This window comes from Hemitrygon akajei, chromosome 5 (genome assembly GCF_048418815.1).
Source record: "Hemitrygon akajei chromosome 5, sHemAka1.3, whole genome shotgun sequence".
NCBI classification, from domain to species: Eukaryota; Metazoa; Chordata; class Chondrichthyes; order Myliobatiformes; family Dasyatidae; genus Hemitrygon; species Hemitrygon akajei.
The window spans coordinates 136,660,159-136,680,278 of record NC_133128.1 but is presented as its reverse complement, the minus strand read 5'-3'; the positions used below and the strand labels follow the sequence as shown (position 1 = coordinate 136,680,278).

The window sequence follows — 20,120 nt, the reverse complement described above, 5'->3', positions numbered from 1 at the left end:
GTAGTGGCCCATACACTTAAGAATAAAGTAAATGAACAGTTGGGTAACCATTTTCCAATGGCTACGCAACTTGTAATCTTTTTAAACTGATTTGATTCTTAACTGTATCTGCTTCACATTTCTTTCTGATGAGTTAAATTCCATTGTTCCATATTAAAATTATCCATTAAGTTGGACATCTGTATTTTTCAGAGATTTCACTTTTATGCCACATGTAGCTTTAGAACTGTTCCCTAAATCCTCTCCTGAGAATTTTGGTCCTGATTTCCTTTTGTTTTAGTTTGAAAGAAATTACTCTCGCAATTCTTTTTTAAAATGTTCATCATATTCAAATTCCCTCTATGTATATTCTTGGGATTGCAAGTCCAACTCTGCAGTTGCTCCTTACAATAGAGTAGAATACTTGGAATCTAACTAATATTCTGGTTCTCTGCCCAGTTGCTTCAACTCTAACTCTTTCTATGATGTGCTGCCCAGAAATGAATAAATAACTCCATATCGTACCAGGCCAGGGCTTTGTATGAACTTGCTAATAATCCCTCCCCTGTATATTATAGTCTCAATACTAACTTTATAACCATATGTTTTTATGTTCTATTTAGGAAATTTTCCTAAACATGTACAGAAACACTTAAAATTTATTTGCACTGTTCTTGCATTTTACAATCTTACTTAGTTTTAGTCCAGAGTGGATAGCCTCACGTTGTCTCGCTGATGTCCTAACCTGATCATTTTTCTTATGTTCAATTTAATTAAATTTCAATTTATCAAACACAAGTGAAGTTTTTTCTGAGCCACCTTCTGCCCTTGAAAGTGCACTAAAGGTGTCCAATACAAGTTATTTTCTCAAAAAATGGATTTATTAGAGGTTATTGTGGATGCTTAGAATTATGACTTTTACCAGATCAGGAATGCCATCAAAATGCATTCACTGAAGTTGCACTGCGTATGCTAGTAAGGCATTCAATGTAATTTCTTTAAAATCTCAATAATTGGCACATTGATGGAACTGCTGAATACCAGTACTCTACGGATGCACATGCACTGTTATAATATATATTGCAAACACTGGAGTATGTTTTATCTATTTGCATCCCAGTGAGAATCACCTTTCTACATCTTGGTGGATTAAATTGCTGGCTTTGCACCCTTGTGCAGTTCTTGGCATTTGTGGGGCAGGACAAACTTCATTTTCTGTCCCTCCAGCTGAGTAAAGAACTGTTGTAATATTTCAAACCACAGAAATTTTTAAAGTTTGAATATAGTATTCACTACATGAAACTGATTGGTAAAGTGCACAACTTCAGCAATTTTTTACTTGTGTTCATCAAATTTTTCCATTTTCTATCAGTTTTTTCAATCCATTACTTTCACATTGCTAGAATAGGCCATTTGGCTTCTTTTGCTGTTTGCTAACAGTTAATTTTCTTTCTCAGCACTGCTTCCCTGTATTAACTTTGTAACCTTCAATTTAATTAACATCCAAAAAATTAATCTGTTATGAATATATACAGTGAGTAAATCTACACAGCTCTCTCAGATAAAGAATGTCAAAGATTTACTACATGTGAATAAATTTCTTATTGTAGTTCTGATGATTTCCATGTTTTCTTGAGACTCAAGATGTCATTCTAGACCAGGGGTGTCAAACTCATTTTAGGTCACGGGCCGGATTGGGCAAAATGCAGCTTCATGTGGGCCGGATCAGTCGGACGCGTGCGAACGCAGCTTTCGTTGCCTCCGTTTTTTCAGCCTGCTCTCATGTGTCTCAGTCTCTGCTATAACTACAAAGTGTTTCACTTTACAAATTCCGTTTCTTATGAAGAAGACTGCCGAATAAACACTAAAAACCCTGAAAACCTGGTACCTGAATAAACTCAGCATTAGCCATATCATACGCCATAGGCGCTTCGATTACTGGGGCCAGCTTTAATAGTAATTAGATATTATCTCGCGGGCCAAAGATAATTCCACCGCGGGCTGAATTTGGCCCGCGGGCCTTGAGTTTGACATATATGTTCTAGACCCTCAGCTGGGGAAACTTCAACCCTGTCAAGCTATGCTAGATCTTTTCTTTCAATAAGATCAGCTGTCATTCTTCCTATCTTTGGCTTTTTCATACTGTACTATCAAAATATTAAAGCATTCATTTAAACAATGGAAAGCAAACATGTCATCCAAAAATCTACAGGCTCTTCAATTTTGCAACCACTCTTGAAAGTTACTTGCAAGTGCAGAAAGAATTTTTACCATTTAATTTCACTAAGTCTTTAGTTTTCCCTAAAATTTAAACATCTGGCAACTTCCAAGTTGATATTTCATTTCTAATATTTCAAATTCTAATAAATTGCATTGATACCATACTTTAGATATCCTTTAATCCAATCTAATTGGAATTCTAGCAGTGAATGTATAGTTAACCAGCCCTTCTTACCCTCCAAGTCCTGCCATATATACTTTCGTCAAACGTCTTCAGCATTGAAATGTAGGGAAAGAAGTCATTTCAAAGCCATTGAGGCAATTGACATTCCAAAATACTTTTAAGCACTTTGAGGCTGTTGTTCAGTTGTTTCAGAAGGTGACAGATGTTACAAGATCATTACTGGATGCTTAGTGTCAGTTAAATATTTCAATGTGGAATCCATTCCTTTTGCTCCTGGTTCTTTGGTAACAATATGTTACTCTGCTACCAGCTCTATTATCTGTTGAAGAGTGGCTGTGAGACACTCATCAACAAACTGAACCATCCAGTTTGTTTTGCCTGCATGAGGAAATAAACATGCTCTTAATGTTAAAAACTGCTCCATGCATTATGGGTTTGAGATGCACGTGCTGCCACAATAAAGTTGTTTGATGCCAACAGTGTTGAAAGCTTCCATCTGAAATTGCTACAGCTTCCCTCAGTTTCTCAGTCAAACAGCAAGACAGGGTGCCTCGTGTTATTGGAACTCTGACACTGGCCATCTTGCTCCACAGGATGCGTGCCTCTCGTCAGCTGACTATAAAGCGGCGTTGGCATCAACATTGTGGCGAAGTCCGCAGCTTGCTCACTCATCCTCCCAGCTGAAGGAATCTGCATGGACACCAGAGTCCTTGAAAGAAAAAATGGAATTTAAAAACTTTAAAGAAGATTCAGGAACTTGGGGTATGTTTAAGTCCCAAAACAGGCCAATTTTCCTGGTTCTTATCACATGGGTACCTGGAGGTCTCAGATGGGGCATCAGATGATGCCTGGCTTGCCAACGTCTACTTCCGGAGGGAGCTCAGCAACTTTTAGTTTTTTGCTGGTTCTCAGTTTTTCCAGTGGGATATATCAATTGTTCTTATTTTAATACTGGGAGACATTAAGGACAGGTAACACACCAGGCACAGAAAATGTAATTTTGAAGATAAAGTATCTTATTTTCCATCAAATTGAGTGTTTGCCATGTTACCGCATGGTTTATTGTTGACTGACTTTTATTTTTTTATTTCTAAGAATAGTTTGTGTTATTGTAAAGTAATCAGTTAGTTCTAATTTCCCCTCCTACCCTCAGCAGTTGACCAAGCTTCATCAGTTGGCTATGCAGCATACCCCTTTTACTCCCCTTGGGCAGACCACCCCTGGTTTCCCTGGTACGTACCCACAGTGCCCTATTCAGCTCCTTTTCTTGGCACCTCTGTTTTTCTCTTCTCTCTCTATTTATTTTTTTAAATGGAATGGATATATGCTCATTGCTTCAGGATATAATCTAAGCTTGATTAACAAACTTGTAAAGCAAAATTAAATGTTTTGTATTGTTTTTAACCTGCCTTTGGCTGAATGGAGGTGAATGTGTAGTTTGGATGTGGATCAGGGTCTCATGGTATTTTGTTATTAATCCAGCAACTGCTCTAAACAAACTTTAATTAAAATAATTGTTATTTATCAACTTGCTTGGAATAGCAAAAAAATTTTAAATACTTGCTTGAATGAGTAATTTGAAAAGAAGAAAGTGCTTTGCTGCTTCACCAAGAGGTATAATTTCTGAATCCATAAACAAAAATATGAATGGCCATTGTGGAAGTGTGTGTGACCTGTTGATGATTTATAATCTAAAACAACTACAGTTTTTTCCAATGATTTTCACAAAGGTTGTTCAAATTTGATTGCTCCTAATGGAGAAACCAGGTACAAAAATAACAATGAATCAGACTTGTTCAGTGGGATAATCCCAAAGTAAGAAGAGTGTGTTGTATCAGCATGACAAGATATGATTGATGTTTGTACTTTGATCATTCTCATCATAAGATTCTTATTTATGTACAGTTCAAAGTATTGGTATGGGTTTGCAGTCATTAGCCAAGTAACAGCAAATGTCATCAACATCCTAGAAAGTTGCAAAGCCTTTTGCAATGCCTGTTGATACATTTCAATGGGATCCCTGTTATGACAATATTATCAAATCTGTGAAGATTGATATAACATTATTTTTATAAACCAAGAGGTGGCTGTCTCACCTTTTTAACTAATGGTTTAGACATTTTATAGATGCTAAATAAGATTAAAAATGCATATAATTACAAGAAAGTTAACATTCTACATTTAAAAATGTTTTAAAATACATTTTTACAGAATTTACTAATGGTAATTCCAAATACATTTTGCTAAGGAGAAATTCTGGCTAAAATTCTGTTAGTAGTCAAGCATCAAAGCTGCTTATTTTCAGGACATTTTACATGGAAACTAGTTGATAAGTAAGATTTTTTAAAAAATAAGTTCAACTCATTTCTCTTGGTTGTACCAGAGAATGTAGTAAGATGCACGAAGGCTGAATCAGTAACAGCAACTATGCTGATCACTGCAAAATCGTGTTAATTTTAAATTATTTTAATAGTAAGGCGAACACTGCAATCGGGAGAATCCATCTTCATTCTTTGTCCCAAGGGGAAATGCATGTGCTGAATCTGGAAATTTGCATTTATTTGATTCTAATTTGTGTTTATCCTCCTTTGCACAGAAATAACATTGAATGCAATAACACATGGGTTAATGTCCAACTACAAATGAAATAAACCTCACTTCAAATAATTTATCAGGATAAATCCCTAAAAGCATTAAATTAGAAAACAAACTATTGCATGAACTTTGTTAGAATTGTATTTTGAGACTTTTCTTGATACTCTTGGGTGTCCTTTTCTTCAACCATCTCCATTAATGAAGTTGGGTATAGATGGAGGGGATTTGGAACTCTGTTTTGGTGCATGATTGACGACAAACACAAACAAGTAAATTCAGATATACTTTAAAGACACTGAAGGATTTTCATTTCAATTTCTACTGAGTGAAGCAGTTCCAATTAGAAGAAGGCCTCATTTATAAAAGAGGGAAAGATTACCAATTTTGTGTGTTGAAACCTTTATGTGCCCTGTAGGGACCATGTCAAGCTATTGTTGTTTTTTCATTGGCCTTTGCCTGCCCCATGAAATCTGGAAGTGGAAGTGTCACTCAGTTCCCATCTAAAATGATAAGTTACTTATAAATAGAGCAAAATTTTAATTGACATTCTAGACAGTAAAAATACTAAACTTATGTACGTAAAAATTCTGTCTTTTAAAATTCATCAGCTGTGTTCGGAAATGTATTTTCATTAGTTCTGCATAACACGAAGTCTAAGAGTACTAAGACAATGTACCCACAAGATTGAGTGCAACCAATGCACTCAAAATAACTGCATACACAATTGAGAGAGACACTTAATACTGAGAAAATGTAGCTAAATTTATGAATGCTTTTTGAAAAATATTTCTGTGAAAATCATGGAATGCAAGTTTGGTTTGCACATAGAAAAAATTGGTCAACGGTCAGTCTGACTGTGTGTTTGTGTGTGTGTGTGTGTGTGTGTGTGTGTGTGAGAGAGATAAAGAACAAATCTGGCTGGGTAGAATGAGCCCTGTAGTTCATGTATTTCAGGATCAGATAATTGTCTTGTTACTATCTTGCCTCTATAGTGTATTGATAACTACTTGTATTTCCATAGGTTTGGATGCCAATTCCCCGGCCAGTACTCATGAACTCGCCATTCCCAATGATGTAAGTTGCTTCCATTGGGAAAGGCAATAGTTTCAAATTCCTTGTGTGTCTTGATGCTGATGTTAGAACTGTTGCTTTCACTCTTCCTGTCTCAAAGCATGTTAATTCCAAACCTCATTTGACATGCTCAATCAAAACTTTTTCAAAATGCTGTTCAGAAACTGTCTTCTGATTTAACGGGTTGGTCTATAAGGTTGTGCTGGTGATTTTACCCTTAGTTCTTCAGGTCATGCATAAATCTTGCTAACAATACCTCATTTGCCAGGTGACTAAATCTGTGAAATGGTTCAGAAGGAATACCTAAAAGATACACCTTGTACCCAAAAGCCTAGTGGTTAGCGCAACGCTATTACAGATTGGGGTATTCCAGAGTTCAATTCCAACCCCATTGTGACAAGTTTATATATTCTTCCCATAACTGCATAGGTTTCCTCTCATGGTCCAAAGGCGTACTAGTCAGTAGGTTAATTGGTCATGGTAAATTGTCCTGTGACTAGTGTTAAATATGCAGTTTGCTGGACAGTGCAACTCGTTGAGCCAGAAGGGCCTGTTCCACACTGTATCACTAAATAGATTAAATAATATCTGTAAAGAACTTCCTAGTCCTTCTTGGACTAGGAACTTGCATACATTCACTTATACATTTGAGTTGTATATGGTTCATCAGAATGTTCCAATTAAGAAAACAATGGTTGAAAATGCTAATCAAATTCAGAATTACATAAACTGACCCAGAAGTGGTCATTATCATATTTCTCTCTATAAAGTAAACAATTTTAAATTTCTTTGCACTGAAAGAACAGAATTATGCAATTGTGATTATACACAGTCCTACACTTGTTCCCACCCTACCTCCTGTTTATAAAAGATAAATGCCATTCCCCTTCCTCAGTTCCTTTCTCTTCACCACATCTGTTTCTGGGATGAGACTTTCATTTCCAGGATATCAGAGATCTCTTCTTCCGTTGAACAGGAATTCCCTTCCTCCACCATTAAAGCTACCCTCACCCCATCTTCTCGTCACCTTAAGGATTCTCTGCAACTTCTGTCATCTTCAACAGGGCCCTTCCACTAAACGTATCTTTGCCAGCCCCCACTTTCCACTTTCTGCAGGGATCACTTCCTCCATGATTCTCTTGTCCATTTGTCCCTCATTGATATCCCTTTTGGCACTTATCCTTGCAAGTCATACAAGTGCTACACCGGGAAAAGCAGTTTGCTTTTTGTAAGAAAACTATTCCATCATTGTTCTCTAGCACTAGCATCAGCCCTGACATTGTCACTATCCATACTAATGTTTCAAATATATTTTCTTTCTCTGCAAGACTTTTCCTCAATGGAGAATTCCACTTTGTTGAGCAGGCTCTTGACTGTCATTCCATTTCACCTCAACATTGAATTTCCTTCCAAGATTGCAATAGGACTCCCTGTCTCCTTTACGATCAAACTTTACAACTCCTCCCTCGGAGTGTTAGACACCCTGAGCCAATAGGCTGGCTGGTCCTGGACTTATTTCCACTTGGCATGATTAACTTACTATTATTTAATTATTTATGGTTTTATATTGCCATATTTCTACACTATTCTTGGTTGGTGCAGCTGTAACAAAACCCAATTTCCCTCGGGATCAATAAAGTATGTCTGTCTGTCCTCCAAGCATCTTCCTGCTATCAACACACCACACCTAGCAGTTTTAATGAGGATGTCACCAGCAAATGTATCTGTCCTGCCCACCCCCTTTTGTTATGTTGGAGGGACAGCTCCTTCCATGATGCCCTGGCCCATTTGTCAGTCATATCTTCTTCATACAGAACAAGCACAAGTGATCAGTACTTGCCAACTTACTTCATTTAAACCCATCATTATACAATTCAGTCAAACAATCTGGTGAAATAGCAATTTAACATCTACTCTTCAAAGCATGTTCTCCTTGTATATAAATTGGGCTTTTTTTTTCTTATATTCGCGCTGTTGGGTTTGATTTTTCCCTTACCACCTCTAGATCCAGCCTTTGCTGTTCCACTACAGCTCTTTTGTCCCTTGCTCTTCTCCATTCCATCTTTCTTGCTAAATATTTGCTGTTTCAACTTTATTCAGTTCCGATATCAAGTCGACTACCTGAAACATTTAACTGTACCTCTGTAATTGCATATTGATCTGCCAGATATTTCCAGCATTTTCTATTTCCATTGCTTCTGATTTTTCATCATTTAATGAATAATCACAAGCATTTCAGTTAACTCATGGCATTGTAAGTGCAATTTTCATTTGTCAAATCCTAAGAGTGGGGAGTTAAGATTGTTTGACTCTTCAGGCTAGAGGAAGGCACGACCTATTACAATGAAACCATTAGAACCAAAGATTGTTTAACCCCAAAATTATAGTAGTTCAGTTCACACAATTATTGTCAGGCCATATTTGTCTGCTGGTTATCTTAAGGGCACTACGCTGGACTTACTTGCTTTGAATTATTGTTTAGAAACTCAAGATTCAGTGGTATTTACTGCAGTAATAGACATCTAATCTATATAGGATATTTTTACATAATTATGCATGGAATTACACATGTAGGATTTACAGCAGAATCATTTTAACTGGAGCAGTCAATGCGGATGTTCATGAAGCCATAGTTATCCTTCCACCTCATTTCATACCACATACTTATCTGATTTTCTTCTCTGCTGATGGATAGTGTTACAGAGCCATTCCACCCTTGAGTTAAGTATATTCCCGATTTGTATTTCAGCAAGAAATCACTGTTAATTGCACTTTTATAACTATCCTGACAGAATGTAGTGAATTAATTAATTTGAATGGAAGAGGATTTATTTTAAATTTGGATTTAAAGCTACTGAACTTTTTAATTATCACATGATATCTGCATTGTCAATTAACAGAATTTTAACAAGTGCAGGAATGTTGCTGAGCTTTTGATTTTTAAAAACCTAGTATTTATGGAGCTATCAGCTCTTTAGAACAAACTTCAATACTTCCACCCAGAAAGGATGTCAATTGTTTGCAAATAGTATTTTGATTTTTTTGTCAGCTTTAAAATCTGTGATTAGTAAATCTTTAAAACAGTCAATGGATTTGAGTTGAAAGGTGAGCAAGTTAAAGACCTTTCATAATCTTCTTGAATGGCAGAACAAACCTTGGGGCCAAAATGCCTACTTCATTTAATTATCTAACTTTGTCTGCTTAAAGCAGCCTAGTTCTTCATCACTTCTTCTCCAAAAACATTGATTGTCAACATGCACACTAATGTATTTTGGGAATATTTATTACTAGATGAAAATTAACTTAAGGAATAATTACCATTGGGTTAATATCAGCTTAGTAGTTAACAAGAAAAAATGGACACGAGCAAATGGGATTCATTGCCAAGTGGATGTGTGGCTGTTGGATTGATTGGAATGCATTTATTTATCTACACATTTTAAAAGCCTCAATAGCATAATATCAATTGGTTACTTAATATAAGTTTTCCCCAATTTTCTTTTCCAGCTGATTGGGTGTATAATCGGCAGACAAGGAAGTAAAATTAATGAGATAAGGCAGATGTCTGGGGCGCAGATTAAAATAGCTAATGCAGCAGAAGGCTCAACAGAACGTCAGATAACTATTACTGGATCCCCTGCCAATATAAGCCTTGCACAGTACCTCATTAATGCAAGGTAAGAAAATTTAGCTGAGTGGTTTTGCGTGCAGGTATGTGGAGACAATCGTTCTAGTTTGCTTCTTTTAGTAAAGCCAAGAGTTTAAAAAGCCATTTAAGAACATTTTTTTCCTATATAATTTTATTGTGACCTTGTTTATTAATGTATAGAATTAAAGGCTAACATAATTGAAGGTCTTCGCTAAATTCAGATTTATTATATTTCCTTCAACGGTTCCCAAAGTGGGTGATATTGCTCCTCCCGTGGGGGTGTGGGGCAATGAGAGTTTCTAAAGGGCTGATAAAGAAGTGGGGGTTGCTCAGTAGCGAGGGGCAGCTGAGTGATTACAGGCTTAATTTAAAAAATGAATTACTTATAAGCAATTGATCATCAATGGTTCATTATTGACCACATAATCAGCTCATTGGTTGCTAACCAACCATTATCTTAAATTTTTCTTGAAGCCTGTTATTGGTGTTGAAAAGCAATGTCTCTCTACTGTATCTGGCATATTATGGGAAATCTGGACTGAAGAAATCATTTTACTTCAGTGGGCCCAGCATGCACAATATTGCTAACACAGTAGTACAGTGTTAGCTAGTGTGATTCCCATACTGTAATCATGCAGTGGTGCAATTCTTTTATGATTGCAAGACCCTGCTGGACATTAAAAGCTTAAAATACTGCAGGTCTACTCCATCAGCGAGTTGCTTGTTCGCAGAGAAACTGAAGGAGCTGCGCTTGGAGCAGATCATGCTGCTTCTTGTGTCAGAGAGGCTTCAAAGGAGTCAGTGCGCAAAGGAAGCATGCAGTCTAATAGCGAGTAACCATCTTGGTCACTTGTGATCATGAAACCCTTTTGGACATTGTTAATGTGGAATGTTGCAAGTCTATTGGCATATGGCAGGAAGAGCTGCATGACCTTGTCAATAGTGAGGACCAGGCCTCAAGCTACAGTATTGCCTGTTAACAGCCGCCAGGAGGGAGGCATCGAATCCGATGTGCTCCACTGGGGGCAGTGTAGTGCAGCATCCAGGTTGGAATCCATGCTGCCACCGCCCAGTATTCTGTCAGCAAAAGGCAAGCTGAATTGTGGTGAACTACAGATTCCTGTGGCATTCATGGACTCAGAATCTGGGCTTTTTTTTTTTGCATGGCTGAATTTTATATCTTGTATATTTTGCTATCTTGTATATGCTTTGTGCTGTGTGTGACTGTTAGTACTGTGTTTTGAACCTTGGACTCCAGAGTAACGCTGTCTTGTTTGGCTGTGTTCATGGGTATTCATGTATGGTTGAATGACAGTTAAAATTTAATTGAATTTTCAATGGTCTTGACTGCATTTCTCTAGCCCATAGCCCAACTAAGAAAGCACTGCACCACTTTATGTACCTTCAGGCAAAGAGGTTTTGTCTTTATTGATCGCAGCGCTTGAATTTGGACTTAAACAATAGGCAATTAACTGTGATCATTAATCCATAAACAAAACTAGCAGAAGCACTCCAAACGAAAAAAGTGTAGACAATATGGTGTGGAGTATCTGAAATACATATACATATATATATATATATATATATATATATATATATATATATATACAGACATGATAGAGGTATACAAGATATTAAGAGGAATAGATAGAGTGGACAGGCAGCGCCTCTTGCCCAGAGCACCACTGCTCAATACAAGAGGACATGGTTTTAAGGTAAGGGGTGGAAAGTTCAAGGGGGATATTAGAGGAAGGTTTTTTACTCAGAGTGGTTGGTGCATGGAATGCACTGCCTGAGTCAGTGGTGGAGGCAGATACACTAGTGAAATTTAAGAGACTACTAGACAGGTATATGGAGGAATTTAAGGTGGAGGGCTATATGGGAGGCAGGGTTGAAGGGTCGGCACAACATTGTGAGTCGAAGGGCCTGTACTGTGCTGTATTGTTCTGTGTTCTATACCAGCCCCAAGAAACCAACAGCAGCCAATGTGTCTGTTGTATGAAATGGTTTATTCAAAAGAGGCATTGAGACCATCCAGGCTCCTTGAAGAGAATACACTCTGATAAAGCAAACACAAACTTGGCTCATTTTGTGTCACTTCATGAAACCTATCAGAAACAGAAAACATTTCAAAACTTATTTGGCAGCACTTCACGACAAAACAGTGATAGTTTGCATGCTTCATACAGCATTTCATTGCTAAATCTGGAAAACCCCATAAATTGGAGGAGAGCTGATTCTGCCTGCAGTAAGGAAGGTTTTGAGTACAGATTTGCGCAAGTCAGCGGATCAAATAAATAAAGCAATTCTGCTCAGGGACAGCTCTGTTCAAAGACAAGTCGATGAAATGTCTGAGAATTTGAAAGCACATTGTGCAACATACTTAGGACAACAGAATGTGCTCGCAATTTGGATGAGTCAAATTCGTCAGACAATGATTGCTTCTTGGTTATGTTTGCTTCATAAGAGAAGAAAGCCTGGTTCAAGTCTTGTCCCCTTACAAATAATAGACAATAGACAGTAGGTGCAGGAGTAGGCCATTCGGCCCTTCTAGCCAGCACCGCCATTCACTGTGATCATGGCTGATCATACACAATCAGTACCCCGTTCCTGCCCTCTCCCCATATCCCTTGACCCCGCTATCTATAAGAGCTCTATCTAACTCTCTCTTGAATGCATCCAGAGACTTGGCCTCCACTGCCTTCTGGGGCAGAGCATTCCACATATCCATCACTCTCTGGGTGAAAAAGTTTTTCCGCATCTCAGTTCTAAATGGCCTACCCCTTATTCTTAAACTGTGGCCTCTAGTTCTGGACTCACCCATCAGTGGGAACATGCTTCCTGCCTCCAGTGTGTCCAATCCCTTAATAATCTTATATGTTTCAATCAGATCCCCTCTCATCCTTCTAAATTCCAGTGTATACAAGCCCAGTCGCTCCAACCTTTCAACATATGACAGTCCCGCCATTCCGGGAATTAACCTTGTGAACCTACGCTGCACTCCCTCAATAGCAAGAATGTCCGTCCTCAAATTTGGAGACCAAAACTGCACACAATACTCCAGGTGGGGTCTCACCAGGGCCCTGTACAACTACAGAAGGACCTCTTTACTCCTATACTCAATTCCTCTTGTTATAAAAGCCAGCATGCCATTAGCTTTCTTCACTGCCTGCTGTACCTGCATGCTTGCTATCATTGACTGATGTACAAGAACACCTAGATCTCGTTGTATTTCCCCTTTTCCTAACTTGACTCCATTTAGATAGTAATCTGCCTTCCTGTTCTTGCCACCAAAGTAGATAACTTCACATTTATCCACATTAAACTGCATCTGCAATACATTTGCCCATTCACCAAACCTGTCCAAGTCACCCTGCATTCTCATAACATCCTCCTGACATTTCACACTTCCACCCAGCTTTGTGTCATCGGCAAATTTGCTAATGTTACTTTTAATCCCTTCATCTAAATCATTAATGTATATTGTAAACAGCTGCAGTCCCAGCACCGAACCTTGTGGTACCCCACTGGTCACAGCCTGCCATTCCGAAAGGGACCCGTTAATCACTACTCTTTGTTTCCTGTCAGCCAGCCAATTTTCAATCCATGTCAGTACTCTGCCCCCAATACCATGTGCCCTAATTTTGCCCACTAATCTCCTATGTGGGACTTTATCAAAAGCTTTCTGGAAGTCCAGGTACACTACATCCACTGGCTCTCCCTTGTCCATTTTCATAGATACAAAGGGAGGTCAATATTTCAGATTATTGATTAGTTTTTCAAAAAGAAGCATGTTCTGCTCAACAACATACTTGCTTGTGCAACAGATATCCCATTCTTTGTTACAAAACTGTTCAAGTTCTGTCAGATTGCATGGGGGTCGTGAGTGAACAACCCTTTTTAAATGTAGCCACAAATTCTTAATTGGATTGAGGTCTGGACTCTGACTTAGCCAGTCCAGGATATTAACTTTGTTGTTTTTAAGCCTTTCCTGTGTAGTTTTGGCTGTATGCTTGGGGTTATTGTCTTGCCAGAAATCGAATCTTCTCCCAAGTTGCAGTCCTCTTGCAGACTGCATCAGGTTTTCCTCCAGGATTTCCCTGTAATTTGCTGCATTCATTTTACCCTCTACCTTCACAAGCCTTCCAGGGCCTGCTGCAGTGAAGCATCCCCACAGCATGATGCAGCCACTGCCATGCTTCACAGAAGGGATGGTGTATTTTTGATTATGTGCAGTGTTTGGCTTGTGCCAAACATACATTTAGTCTGATGGCCAAAAAGCTCAATTTTGGTTTCATCAGATCATAGAACGTTCTTCCAGCTGACTTCACTGTCTCCCACATGCCTCTGGTAAACTCTAGTGGAGATTTCATGCAAGTTTTCTGCCCCAATAGTGGCTTTCTCTGTGCCACTCTCTCATAAAGCAGCAATTGCTGAACCACCTGGGCAACAGTTGTTGTCTGTGCAATCTTTCCCATCTCAGCCACTGAAACTTGTAACTCCTCCAGAGTTGTCATTGGTCTCTGATGGTAGTGACTTAGAAATATTATTGTATCCATCTCCTGCCTTGTGCTTTTCAATAACCTTTTTGCGAAGTTGCTTGGAGTGTTCTTTTGTCTTCATGGTGTATTTTTTGCCAGGATACTGACTCACTAACAGTTGGACCTTTTAGATACAGGTGTATTTTTACTACATTCAATTGAAACACCTTAACTGCACACAGGTCTCCAAAAACAGATCTCCATTTAACTAATTATGTGACTTCTAAAACCAATTGGTTGCACCAGTGACTATTTGCTGTGTCATATTAAAGGGGGTGAACACTTGTGCAATATATTTTGTGCTTTATATTTGTAATTAATTTAGATCACTTTGTAGACATCTGTTTTCACTGACACAAAATTTTTTTTTTCTGTTGATTAGTGTCAAAAAAGCCAAATTAAATTCACTGTTATTTGATGTAAAACAATAAAACATGAAAACTTCCAAGGTGAGGTGAACACTACTTATAGGCACTGTAATTGCAAAACGAAGCTGGGAGCCCAAGAGAGCAGTCCTTAGTTTCACTTTTACCTTAAGAGAGGCACGTACATATCATATGGTAGTATCATGACATGTGCAATTCATGTATTTTTACATATAACCCATAATGAATTATTTAAATAAGAAGAATTCTTAATCAAACAATATATTTACAATATAACTCAACTGAAATATTAAATATGCACATTCCTCTGTGCTTAGCTATAAACTCCAACTCCATATAGAATGCATCTCAACCTGTACAAAATTCTTGTCAAAGGAAGGTGCTTTCAAACATAAAATGAAAAGTTTCTAAATATCAAAATATTAGTATAAACAACAGTGAACAGTTTTTAAAAAAAAACTATGTCAAATTCAATGTTTCATCACTGACCTATTAGCTTTGGGGATCTCCCATCCACTGCCACCAACCTCATAGTACCCGCACCCTACACCTCCCACTTCTATCTCCTACCCAAGATCTGCAAACCCAATTGTCCAGGTATACCAACACACAAAATGCTGGTGGAACACAGCAGGCCAGGCAGCATCTAAAGGGAGAAGCGCTGTCGACGTTTCTCCCTATAGATGCTGCCTGGCCTGCTGTGTTCCACCAGCATTTTGTGTGTGTTGTTTGAATTTCCAGCATCTGCAGATTTCCTCGTGTTTGCTCTTTGTCCAGGTATACCTATTGTTTCAACTTGTTGCTGCCCCACTAAGATCAACTGCATACCTCGACTCTTTTATCTCCACTAGTTCAGTCCGTTCCTACCTACATCTGTGACATTTCACATGCTCTGGATCTTTTCAATTATTTCAAGTTCCCTGGCCCCCGCCCCCCATCATATTTTTACTATTGATGTCCAGTCCCTATACACCTCCATCCCCTACCAGGAAGCTCTCTATTTCTTTCTGGACACCAGTCCCAACCAGTTCCCTTCCACCACCACTCTCCTCTGTGCAGTGGAACTTGTCCTCACTAATTTCTTTGGCTCCTCCCACTTCTTTCAAACAAATGGTGTAACCATGGACACTTGCATGGGTCCCAGCCATGCCTACATTTTTGTTGGCTACGTGGAGCAGTCTTTTATTCTAAGCCTACACTGGCATCCATCCCCCACTTATCCTATGCTACATCAACAACTGCATTGGTGCTGCTTCCTGCATCCATGCTGAATTTGTCATCGACTTCATCAATTTTGCCTCCAACTTCCACCCTGCCCTCAAATTTACCTGGTCCACTTCCAACATCTCCCTCCCCTTTTTAAATTTCTTTGTCTCTCTCTGGAGATAGCTACTGATGTCTATTATAAACCCACGGATTCTCACAGCTACCTGAACTATACCTCCTCCCACCCTGTTACTTGTAATAATGCCATCCCCTTCTCTCATTTCCTCTTTGTTTTAATGAAAGTATATATACCAAATTTATAGTTACAGAAAAAAGGGGGGGGGGGGGAAAGGCCCCAGTACAGTTAAACCAGTCCAATGTGCACAGACATTGAAGCTCATTTCTGGGGTAGTAGGGGGTGTATCACTTTCCTCATGCACTGGACCCATGATCTGTGTGAAAACAATCGCCACAGTCCAAATTTCCCTCAAAGCCAGTTCATTTGAGATGGTCTTACTCAGGAGTATTGACCCTTCTTACCTCCTTAGAGCCATTCATTTGCACAAACCACTTCTTGCAATGGGGACTCTCCTCCCAACGGCATTTTGTGGCATCTTCCCCTTGCTCCGCAGTTCCCGCCAGAAGGACCCCAAACCAGACTACTGTCCTTTTGAAATCTCTTCCCGACCAGTTCTGTTGAGCCTTCTCTGCATCCCATAACCCCATATTCAACATTTCTAAGTTGGATAACATGGTTCCTTGTCTTTATCTGAAGCCAAAACACTCTTGCTAGCACAACACACTGCTTTCTAAAACTGCTAAAATAAAATAAATACCTCACAGCATGGCAGTAGAAATCTTAATCTTACATGTGTGTGTATGGAAGTATGTATTGTATGTATGTGTGTATATATACACGCACACACACGGGCGCACGTGCATGCCCACGGAGATGCATGCACACAAACACAGACGGACTCACACACCCTATGTAATACAGGCATAGTAAATTTTAAATTGTCCTATTCAGGCCTGTGAAGGATTTTTTACTCTTGAATGATAACATCTTTTCTGATGGGTTGGGGAGTGGGGGAGAGGAGGTCACTCTGCTTGGCAGAGTGAGATGTGTGGCTCTGAAACAATCTCAGGTTTTGGGGCCTTCTCTGTAGCGATTGTAGGACTTGACTCTGGGACTGCAGGAAGTAGTTATGGCAGCTTTAGATACATGGCATGCTTCACTGGATGATTTTGAACACAAATGTGTGAGTACATTGTCTGTGTGTCACCATTTCCTTTAGCTTTTGGAAAACCACCTCACTTTGCTTTGTCCATTGCCATTTCTTTCCATTCTGTTATGAGTTCAAGGGATGGAGCACCATAGCCACATTTGACGGGAAACTGTTTAAGTAATTGCCAAATCCTGAAAAGGACTGCACATATGGTGCATTCTTTGGCCTTGGAGAATCCACCACTGCTTGAATTGTCTCAGCACACTTGTGTAATGCTTGGGCTTGGTTTACAGAATACACACTTGTTACATTGTGCTCTGAGCACATAATCTGAACTCTTGCGTATCACGTGGTAGTGTCATGACGTATGCAATTCATGTATTTTTACATGTAAGTTGTAATGAATTATTTAAGCAAACAATATTGAGTAATATTATAAATATATATATAACAGCTTGCTGTTGCACACAGAAGACAGATGGCTCTCAAAAGCAAACTGGCTGGCATGCTTTTATGCGCTTTTTGAAACTGAAAAATGTCTCTGAAGATGCGAATGCTTCATTCAGTAATCAAGTTAAGAACATTAGGCATGACATTGTGAATAATTCTGACAAATAACCAAAGTTTCATGAAACCAGTCTTCAATTGCAAAGCAAGATGTGAATCTTATCAAAGTCAAATTAGTCATTTACGCATTTCTGTCCAAATTAACCCTATATAAGTGCAACATTGGCTGTCACAACCTTTTCCAATTTCCAAGCCTCTTAAGTTGGAAGAGAAAGCAAGAATACCAGATAATGAATACCTGGGTAAGCTACATAAAGAAATTTCAGTATCGTCTCTCAATCCAAATTCCAGATTAGGTAATAAATCCATTCCTGAACACTTGTAATGAGGAATTAACAGGTAGCATGGAGGAGAACTGAGTTCACTACAACTTTGAGCTGAAGCTGAGGTTTAAAAAAAAAGTGTATCAAGACTTCTGGTTGCAGAAAGAAATCCCTAAACACTATCCTGTATTGTGGAAGAAGGCCAGGGTGTTCTTTATTGCCTGCCCAATATCATAGTGGAGTATGCTTTCAGTGCAGGCACCCTAACTTCTGTCAAAGCAATGAAACAGACTGCAAATTACTGAACCTGCAGATCTGAGACTCCTGGGTAACATTCAGCCTGATTTTGAGAAGCTGATCTCACTGCACCAAGCCCATCCATCTCTTTGAAGGTGAAAAAGCATGAAATGCGTAAGTGAACTACTAAGAAGTTAAACCACTTCTTAAGTGGAAGGGTGAACAGCCAGAAGTCATTGGTCCATATAGGTACCAATGACATGGATAGGACGAGGGGTCGAGGTTCTACATAGGGAGTTCAGGGAATTAGGTGCTAAGTTAAAGGGCAGGACCTTCAGGATTGTGATCACAGGATTGCTACCTGTGCTATGTGCCAATGAGGCCAGAACTAGGAATATTATACAGTTTAATACATGGCAGAGTTGGTGTAGTAAGGAGGGCTTAAGATTTTTGGATTATTGCGTTCTCTTTCAAGGAAGGTTGGATGTACAGAAGGGACATTTTGCACCAGAATTAGAGGGGAATTATTATCCTAGTGGGAAGGTTTGTTAATGCTGCATGGTGGAGTTTAAACTAGAGTTGCAGTGGAATTGGGAACCAGAGTGCCAGAACAGTTGGTGGAGAAGTTGTGGAGGCAAAGTAAGGAATCAGAAGTTGAGCATAATGTGACTAGTGTCCTTAGCTGATTGTATTTCAATGCAAGAAGTATCCTAGAAAAGGCAGAAGATGAGGTAGCTGGTTTACGAACAGAGGCAAAGAGTCAATGTGTAGTGAGGAGAGGCTGTTGCTAGGGAAAAATTGCAGTCAACAGGATGAGTTGCAACGTAAAAGGCAGACAAATTTGAAAGGGTGAATACTGGACTGATGGTGTTATTTTTGAATGTGCCCAGTGTACAGAGTAAGGTAGATGAACTTACAGCACAGTTGCAAATTGGCAGGTGTGATATTGTAGGCCTCACTGAATCACTGAAGATTATAGGTGGGAGTTTAATGTCCAAGGATAAGTATTGTATTGAAAGGATGGGCAGGAAGGCAGAGGGGATGGCATTGCTCTGTTGGTAAAACAAAAATTAAATAAAATCATTTAAAAGAGTTGACATGGGATTGGAAGGTGTGGAATCATTGTAGATAGAGCTAAGGAACTGGAAGGGTAAAAACATCCTGATGGGTGTTGTATACAGACCCCCAAAGTAAGCATATGGCCTACAAATTACAATGGGAGATAGAAAATGCATGCCATAAGAGCACTGTTACAATAGTCATGGGGCACTTCAATATGCAGGTAAATTGGGGAAAACAGATTGTTACTACATTCCAGGACGGAATTTCTGGAGTGCTAAAATGGCTCTTTAGAGCAGCTTGTAGTTGAGCCCACTAGGGGATCAGCTAATCAGCTATTCTGGATTGGGTGCTGTGCAATGAGCCAGAATTACTTAGAGAGCTTAAGGTTGAAGAATCCTTGTGGACAAGTGATCATAATATGAATGAATTCACCCTGAAATTTGAGAAGGGGGAGCTAATGTCAAACATATCAGTATTACAATGGAGTAACGGGAATTACAGAGGTATGAGAGAGGAGTTGGCCAGAATCTATTGGAAAAGAACACTGGCAAAGATGATGGCAGGGCAGCAATGACTGGAATTTCTGGAAGCAATTTGGAAGGTACAGGACACAAACATCTCAAAGAGGAAGAAATGTTATAAAGAAAAGATGACACCACCATGGCTAACGAGAAGTCAGAGCCAACATAAAAGCAAAAGAGAGGGCATATAATAGAGCAAAAACTAGAGGGAAATTAAAGGATTGGGAAGCTTTCAAATACCAACAGAAGCCATTTAAGAGGGTAAAGATGGAATATGAAAGTAAACTAGCTATAATATTAAAGAGGATGCCAAAAGTTTCCTTGGATATATAAAGTGTAAAAAGAGAGGTGAGAGTGGATATCAGACTGCTGGAAAACTATGCTGGAGAGATGGTAATGGGGACAACAAA

The 20,120-nt window shown here is 39.0% G+C and overlaps 1 protein-coding gene across 13 annotated transcripts in view; it reads left to right on the top strand.

Annotated features, from left to right (window-relative positions):
- LOC140728204 (poly(rC)-binding protein 3) overlaps positions 1–20,120 on the top strand; it is a 99,143-nt gene that overhangs the window by 75,402 nt on the left and 3,621 nt on the right. For 5 of the 13 annotated variants that reach the window (XM_073046597.1, XM_073046594.1, XM_073046598.1 and 2 more), the window contains exons 10-12: positions 2,977–3,145; positions 6,000–6,052; positions 9,557–9,726. In XM_073046597.1, coding sequence (XP_072902698.1) covers positions 2,977–3,145; positions 6,000–6,052; positions 9,557–9,726 — 392 coding nt within the window. Of the gene's footprint in view, positions 1–2,976; positions 3,146–3,536; positions 3,616–5,999; positions 6,053–9,556; positions 9,727–20,120 lie in introns of all 13 variants that reach the window. The other 8 variants (XM_073046600.1, XM_073046603.1, XM_073046605.1 and 5 more) reach the window with 2 other exon arrangements.